This window comes from Dryobates pubescens, chromosome Z, assembly GCF_014839835.1.
Source record: "Dryobates pubescens isolate bDryPub1 chromosome Z, bDryPub1.pri, whole genome shotgun sequence".
In the NCBI taxonomy this organism is placed as follows: Eukaryota; Metazoa; Chordata; class Aves; order Piciformes; family Picidae; genus Dryobates; species Dryobates pubescens.
The window spans coordinates 98,818,094-98,827,050 of NC_071657.1; the positions used below are offsets into that span (position 1 = coordinate 98,818,094).

General features: G+C 42.1%; 1 protein-coding gene across 1 annotated transcript in view; it reads left to right on the forward strand.

The window, feature by feature from the left end:
- RAB3C (RAB3C, member RAS oncogene family) overlaps positions 1-5,572 on the forward strand; it is a 169,114-nt gene extending 163,542 nt beyond the window's left edge. Inside the window, exon 5 of the mRNA XM_054178488.1 lies at positions 4,888-5,572. Coding sequence (XP_054034463.1) covers positions 4,888-5,075 — 188 coding nt within the window. The 3' untranslated portion in view covers positions 5,076-5,572. The remainder of the gene's footprint in view (positions 1-4,887) is intronic.
- The last annotated feature ends 3,385 nt before the right edge of the window (positions 5,573-8,957 follow it).

Sequence of the window (8,957 nt, forward strand, 5' to 3'; positions counted from 1 at the left end):
GGCCAGTCTTGTTTAATATCCTTATCAATGACCTGGATGAGGGGATTGAGTGCATCCCAGTAAGTGTGCAGATGACATGAAACCAGGAAGGAGTGTTGATGTGCTTGAGAGTAGGAAGGCTCTGCAGAGGGAACTGGATGGGTTGGGTTGATGAGCTGTCAGTTGTATGAGTTTTAACAAGGCCACATGTTAGGTCTTGTGCTTGAGTCACAACAACCCTGTGCAATGCTTGAAGCTTGGGGGAGAGTGGCTGGAAAGCTGCCCAGCAGAAAGGGGGCTGAGGGTGCTGGTTGACAACTGGCTAAACATGAGCCAGCATTGTGCTCAGGTGGCCAAGAAGGCCAACAGCATCCTGGCCTGTATTAGGAATAGTGTGGCCAGCAGGAGCAGGGAAGTAATTGTGCTCCTGTACTCAGCACTGGTGAGGCCACACCTTGAGTACTGTGTTCAGTTTTAGCCCCCTTACTATGAAAATGAGATTGAGTTGCTGGAGTGTGTCCATAGAAGAGCAGCAAAGCTGGTGAAGGACCTGGAGGACAAATATGAGGAGTGGCTGAGGGAACTGGGGTTGTTTAGTCTGGAGAAGAGGAAGGTGAGGGAAGACCTCTTTGCTCTCTACTACTATCTGAAAGGAGGTTGTAGTGAGCTGGATGTTGGTCTCTTCTCGGTATCAGGTGATAAAATAAGACAAAATACCCTCAAATTATGCCAAGGGACGTTTAGATTGGATATTAAGAAAAACTTCTTTATTGAAAGAGTGCTCAGGCATTGGAACAGGCTGCCCAGAGAAATGGTGGAGTCATCATCCTGGAGGTGTTAAAAAAACCCATGTAGACCTAGCACTTTGGTACCATGGCAATGGTGGTGTTACATTGACAATTGGACTTGATGATCTCAGAGGTCTTTTTGGAACTGATTCAATTCTAGCCCTACGAGGAGAGGCTGAGGGAGCTGGGGTTGCTTAGCCTGGAGAAGAGGAGACTCAGGGGTGACCTTATTACTCTCTACAACTACCTGAAGGGAGGTTGTAGACAGGCAGATGTTGGTCTCTTCTCCCAGGCGGCCAGTACCAGAACAAGAGGACACAGTCTCAGGCTGCGCCAGGGGAGTTCAAGTTGGATGTTAGGAAAAAGTTCTATCCAGAGAGAGTGATTGCACATTGGAATGGGCTGCCTGGGGAGGTGGTGGAGTCGCCATCACTGGAGGTTTTCAGGAGAAGACTTGATGGGGTGCTTGGTGCCGTGGGTTAGTTGTTTGGGCGGTGTTGGATTGGTTGATGGGTTGGACGCGATGATCTTGAAGGTCTCTTCCAACCTGGTTTATTCTATGTATTCTATGTATTCTATGTATTCTATGTATTCTTTGAGTCAATACTATTGGGAAGAAGGTAAATGGGGGAAAGAAACAATGTAGGACAGCAAAGGGAAAACTGAAATAAACACAATAAAGACATTTAAATTAGAAGATTCTCATGTGCATGTTCCACACATATTGTTCAAAGTGCAGGGTCCTGCACCTAGGTTGGGGCACTCCTTGATATCAGTACAGGCTGGGGGATAATGAAATTGAGAGCAGCCCTGAAGAAGAGGACTTTGAGGTAGCGGTAGATGAGAAGCCAGGGACATGAGCCAACAACGTGCACTTGCAGCCGAGAAGGCAAATCACATCATGAGCTGCCTCAAAAGAAGAGTTGCCAGCAGATAAAGAGAACTGATTCTGCCACTCTAATCTGCTCTGGTGAGATCTCACCTGGAGTACTGTGCCCAGCTCTGTGGCCCCAGATACAAGAGAGACATGGACGTCCTGGAGTGGGTCCAGAGGAGGCCCACAAAGATGATCAGAGGGCTGGTGCACCTCTCCTATAAAGACAGGCTGAAAGAATTGGAGCTGTTCAGCTTGGAGAAGGCTCCTGGGAGACCTCATAACTACATTTAAACATCCAAAGGGGAATTATGGAAGGCTGGGGGATGACTCTTTAGAAGAGCTTGTAGTGATAGGACAAGGTGCAATGGTTTTTAACTGGATCAGGGTAGATTCAGGTTGGACACAAGGAGGAATTTCTTTACAATAAGTGTGGTAAAACACTGGAACAGGTTGCCCAGGGATGTGGTTGAGGTCCTGACCCTGGAAACATTCAAGATCAGACTTGATGTGGCCCTGTGCAGCCTGATATAGTTGGAGATGACCTTTGAGTGTCTCTTCCAAACCAATGCAATCTGTGAATCTGTGAATCTATGTTCAGGCAGCACTTTGATATTTTTGATTTATCCATTTAATCTCTGTTCTGCCTTACCTACACACTTTTCTCTTGGGCTTTGTCATACCTTTGAAGTAATCTGCTTTGCCCAGTCTAATCCATATCAGCAGCATAGATCATCACAGGTGGTGGGAACATCCCACCACAGGTATCAGCAGATAATTGCCTCATTTCAGGCTTATACTCATGTTGAAAATCTTTTCTCTCCATTAGTAATGAGTAATAGGGGTAAAAACATGAAGTAAGTATTAAAAGGCATACATGACACAAGTGATTGGCATTTTCGTGCTGGAATTTTTCTCATAATAAAGCACAGTGGTAGTTGCACGTTGTTATTCAGATTTGATCTGAAGGAGTCAAAATAGTGTGCAAAGGCTAAGCCATTTCTGTAAAACTGCTAGTGGATTAAATGTTTCGTAAACTGTGTTAATATTGAAGCCTTAGGTAGTGGAAAAACAGGAGAAAGTTTTGAATTACCAGTGAATTCTCAGGTGAGCAGTGTGGTAACTGGGAAAAGATGGAGCATTGAGGAAGACGCTTAGAAAACAAACAAAAAAGGACTAATGTTTTGCAGAGGTAAGAACATGAGAAAACCCAACACTAGCAGAAAGCTGCTGGACTGGAGGCTGACCATCAGGTTGCAAATGTGGTCCAGAGGAAGGAGGCAGAGATGGGGATGTGAGATATGGGGCAAATAGTGATAGAGAAGATTGCTTAGGAAAGCTGGCTCTGCTGCATAAAGGCTTCTGCTGTCCATTCTGAGTTAAGCATAGCTCTGATTTTTACCTTTGGGTAGTCACTGAGAATGGATGGTTAGACTGGACATTAGGGAAAATTGTTTCACAGCAAGAGTGGTCAGGCATTGGAATGTGCTGCCCAGGAGGTGGTTGAGTCACCAACGCTGGATGTGTTAAAAGGTTGTTTGGATGTGATGCTTGGGGATCTGTTTTAGGGGTGAACCTTGTAGAGCAGGGTTTTTGGTTGGACTTGGTGATCCTGAGGATCTTTTCCAACCTGAATGTTTCTGTGATTCTACAGCACAGCTAAAGGCTCATTTTATTCCTTGAATATTAACTCTCATTCATTAGTGCTGAATTTCAGCTTCTTTTCCAGACCTTTTAGAAACATGTTGACCAGCATACGTGCAGCAAGATTCTCCTTGTGGCCTCTCCATTAGAAAGCAGTCAATTTATTCCTTCAGTTCTTATTTTTTGGCAGTTAATTCAAGATTGGACATCCAGGTTCATTTCATGACAGCTTAGATACTGTAAAAGTCTTGAATATATGCATCAGCAAAAAGATTTGGTAATTGGAATACATTCTATTAACTGGGTCACTGCTATATCTGGCCTGGATCAGGAATAGTGTGGCCAGCAGGAGCAGGGAGGTCATTGTGCCCCTGTACTCAGCACTGGTTAGGCCACACCTTGAGTCCTGTGTCCAGTTCTGGGACCCTCAGTTTAGGAAAGATGTTGACTTGCTGGAACGAGTCCAGAGAAGGGCAACAAAGCTGGGGAGGGGTTTGGAACACAGCCCTATGAGGAGAGGCTGAGGGAGCTGGGGTTGCTTAGCCTGGAGAAGAGGAGGCTCAGGGGAGACCTTATTGCTCTCTACAACTACCTGAAGGGAGGTTGCAGCCAGGTGGGGGTTGGTCTCTTCTCCCAGGCAACCAGCACCAGAACAAGAGGACACAGTCTCAAGCTGTGCCAGGGGAGTTGTAGGCTAGATGTTAGGAAGAAGTTCTTCACAGAGAGAGTGATTGCCCATTGGAATATGCTGCCCAGGGAGGTGGTGGAATCACCATCACTGGAGGTGTTTAGGAAGAGACTGGATGGGGTGCTTGGTGCCACGGTTTAGTTGATTAGATGGTGCTGGGTGATAGGTTGGACTTGATGATCTCAAAGGTCTTTTCCAACCTGGTCTATTCTATTCTATTCTATTCTATTCTATTCTATTCTATTCTATTCTATTCTATTCTATTCTATTCTATTCTATTCTATTCTATTCTATTCTATAAAAGTCCTATATAGATTAATCAAGAAAGTTTTCTTCCTTATGTCTGTTTTATTTTTTAAATTGTTTGGTTTGTGGGGTTGGGAGCCCCTTGGGCCTCACACATTCGTCTCTGACTTTTGTGGATATCAGATTGCAGAAATCTCTCATTTTCTTGTTCGGTTTTTAACCTGGTTACTTCTAAACACGTTTGTCTGCTTTGGCACCAGGATAATGATGCAATGGAAGTGTCTGCTCCCAGATAAATAATGCTCAGGGGAGCATGATAGAGATGGAGCTGTAGATTATTGCTTCCCAATGGATAGATATATAGGGCATTTTTACAATAATAGTACTCTCAAACTGGTGTCAGCTTTTTAGATTTAGACTGTTATAAAGTAGAATTTGCCTAAGGGAATGTCCTGATTTTGTCTGGCATGGTATAAAGCAAATAGCAGTAGTGTACTTACTTTGATTGTGTTACAATTTAACTTCTCTTTAGTACTACTCTTTTGTGTTTGTGCTCCCATGATTGTTTTCTGAATATCTCTTTGTCTTTCTTGCCCAAGAAAAGTTCGTATATTTATTCAAGGTTCTGAAATTTGCATCAAACATAAACATGTTGTTTGTTTTCTTAGGATTTGAATTTTTTGAAACAAGTGCAAAGGACAACATTAATGTCAAGCAGACGTTTGAACGCCTCGTGGATATCATCTGTGACAAAATGTCAGAGAGCCTGGACGTGGATCCCACCATTGCTGCCAGCACGCAGAACACACGGCTAAAGGACACCCCTCCTCCACAGCAGCCCAACTGTGGCTGTTAGTGCAGCTACCAGTGAAGGCAGCTCCAGTGTGTTCTGTTGCCAACAGCATCTTTATTAATGGTCTATATGCCTTTATTTATATTGTCTTATTAATTTATTTAGTAGAAAAGTATTTTCTTGACCAGCAGCTGGTCAAGTATGCATATGGGGATGGAAAACTTTTTAATTTGAAAGAATGATCCATTTTTTAGCATCTGGATTTTGCATGCAGGATAGCAATTAGTTTCTCTTTTCGTTTTACTGTTTTGTGTTATATTTACTTCAGCTGGTGCCATGTCCTCAGACCACATTTCCCTGGAATTGACCCTTGCTTCACCAGTTTAAACTTACACAATTGAATCCTTAGGGTAGTGGCCAGGGTGTTTTAGATTATGTTTCCTGGTAACATTTATATTTTCTCCTGACCAAAAATCAAATTAGAAATATTCCTCTAGTGAGACAATCCCTCTTTTTTGTCCAGATCATTTGTACAAAGACACTTTCTGGAGCCTGGAGCCTTGGCATATCTATACTCATTATATTACACGTATGGCTGACCGGAAACTGCGGAACTTAGAAAGAAGTTAGTTCCTGCACCCAAAGCCACCAAAATTCCCTGTGAATTTCCAACTGGATATGGGTATTCAGTACAGACCCTCAGACATATTAAGCACTTCAGCCTTTTTGGACAGCTAGTATGTTTACCTTTCCATGGGAGCACCATATGTATCTAATACCTTTCTGAAACTGGAATTAATTTGTCATTCCATCTTTATGGAGATCCCAGCATTACCTGCCCCAGTAGTGGAAAGCTGACTAACTCTTTCCTTTTTTTCCTGCTTGAGGTATTAAGCACATAGTTCTGTATTACCCTTGACAGAATGAAATTCATGATGCTCAATTATTCATAGCCAAAAACTGTCCTGTCATGTTGCTGTCAAATCTGCATAGTTGAGTTTTCAGAAATACCATCTCCCATACAGTCACTGAGACAATCACCATCACCACACTGACTACAAACAGCAATATTTTACGCAGATCTATTGTGGAAGTGCTGCTAGTGTCTGTGAAATGAAGTTTGACCTCATTTTTACTTCGATGGGGATATTTATTTCAACAAGAAGATCAGAATTTTACAGAAATTTAATAAACTTTAGGATTAATAAAGAGTTGTGAACATTTCTGATGTTAGGTTGAATACACTTGTAAGACTGTGAAGACACCAGAATAAAGTACACAAATTCTTGTTTTAGTAAAAGTGTTTAGAAAAAAAGAGTCACATTTGACAGGTTTTAAAAGTACTTCTCTAGTCACTGGTGTCAGATTCTTACATCTGTGCTCTGGAGTACTTTGTACAACTACTTTACTTAGCATCACAGTGACGTTTTTTAACTAGATAGTATAATTGGAGAAATATTAAGTATTATATTACTTAGTAAGCATTTAGTACTAGGCTGATGTTTCTTGAACTGTTTGCAATAGGAAAAAATCAGAAGATAAATACAAAAAAGAAATAACACAAAGTACTGCAAAACTGCTCACCACTGCAAAGAAATCACTTATTTGTCAAGGTAATTTCTGTAACTCCTGAAACACACTAAGATGGTCAGTTTTATTTTACTGCTAAAGTAACCTAGATACACTTTGATACAATAAAAATTACTGGCAAACAAGCTATATAGACACGTGTAAAGTGGATATGCCATCAGCGCACTACACTGGTTGCCTAACTTAAAATGTAGGGATCCTGAAGGGATCCTACAGGAAGGCTGGAGAGGGACCTTTTATAAGGGTGTCTAGGGATAGGACAAGGGAGAGTAGGTTTAGACTGGATCTTAGGAAGAAGTTCTTTGTTAGGAATGTGGTGAGACTCTGGAATAGGTTATACAAGGGATGCTGTGGTTGCCTCCTCCCTTGGGGTGTTCAAGACTAGGTGGGATGAGGCCTTCAGCAGCTGAGTCTAGTTGTGAGCCATCCCTGTCCATGGCTGCGAGGTAGGGGCAGATGACCTCTAAGGTCCCTTCCAGCCTAAGCCATTCTATTATTCTATGAATACATGTTCTTTCTTCAGCTGGGGTCTTGAACCATGTCCATCCTGTTAGCTAGTTTACTTAAGCACTTGTATTCCTAGTAGAGATGGAGACTGGACTTCACTTGTTTACTCCCATGAAGAGAAAGTTCTGTACTTTTTGGGACTGATGAGCTCCCAGGTGGAAGAAACATGTGTGGTTCCAGACGTAACCCTGCATCCCTCCAGGGATGCTGCCTTTCTCTCCCCTAAGGAGATAACTGTGCTTAGAGACTTTCATGAATACCTCTTCACCCACTAGGCACCAACTGCTGTGGAAAGATAAGTGACAAGAGGCTGTGGAAGATTTCTGGAAGGTAGTGAACAGTTTTCCAGCCTTTTCTTGTTATGTGCATTTATTATCGATAGAATTATTATTAATAGTATTGTCTATAGTATCATCAATCTGAGCCATCTCAGACAAGGCAAGCAGAAAGGAGGACGTAGTCACATCTTATGTGAGCTTGGGCATATCCTGGATCATGCAGTATGGCTACAAGAGCAACTAATCTTCCAGCTTTACTTTGGGGTGTTTACTGCAAAATGGTCATCTCCTGTAACAAGGAATAAAGATTCCTAGATGCCCCTTGCTACCACACACACAGTGGTACTACATTGTAATGAATTCCACACTGTCCCTGTCTCTTTACAACCATGTAGACTCTAATCAGTGGTGGCAAGACATTATTAGCATATGTCTTTTTAAACAAATCAAGTGACAGATAAATAATTCTTAAATAGGATTAATTGTTTTTAGTTTTGCATCAGCGGTCTAGATAGAAGAGTAACAGCAAAATCAAAGAGAGAGAATCTCGCCTTCACATTTCTGAGATAACTAACCTCCCAGACATCCAAAGTGCCTGACCTCCTGCATGGGATGTGGAGGATGGGGGAAACTGCTGTCAGAGTACTGTTGTTCATTAGCCTGCCAGTCACATGCTATAAAAGCTCATCTGAAGTGCAGCTGCAAAATAAGTTATTTTTATAACTCCTGGAACCTTTTCATTGACACTTAGACTTTGTCATAGGTTTCAGAATTAATCAGATAAACTTTTATTGTGTTCACATCAAATCCTTGGAGGTTTTGAAGCCCAGACGGGCACAGCCCAGACTGGCTTAGCTGACATCGGTCTGAGCAGGAGGTTGGGATTGATGATCTGGTGTTGCTGTCCCATCTAATCAAATTTATCCCTATCATCCCATGGTCTGAAATTGAAAATGTGTAGAAGTTCAAGCAGACTTTCTTAACAATTGGGGTATCTACTATTGGAAAAGAAGGGTTGATTTTCCATCACAGATTGAATTTAGTTTCACAGCAACGTGAAATTTTCTGCTGTAAGGTTTGATCACATTTAGATCAGGAGTATCATCATCTCTCTCAGCTGGAATGTGGATATTGTAGACAAACAAGACAGAGAGGCTCTTGGAAAGTAACTTACTATCCCTTTCCCAAATATACTAAAAACTCAGTTTGAATTCTGATGGAATTAGCAGGATTGTTATTTTCTGTTTGGTGGTGGGTTGAAAATTCCCCCCAACATTAAATTTGCCAGAGCAGCTCAGTTGGAAGCAAATGAAGCTGTATTTACAAGCAAAACTACAATCTACAATGAAATGCAATGAATATGTACAAAATACACAGTACTTACAATATTTACAGGTAATTACAATTAGTGAACAGCCAAAGGACCCCTTAGTCAAAGACCAGGGGAGCTGCTAATGCCTTCTCACCCCACTTGCCTCCCCCTTACTCCCCTGTACATAAAAGGGACAAGAGAAAGGAGCAGAGAGACGTTAGACTTCGCCAAAACAATGCAGCCAAGGTCAAGCAGAAG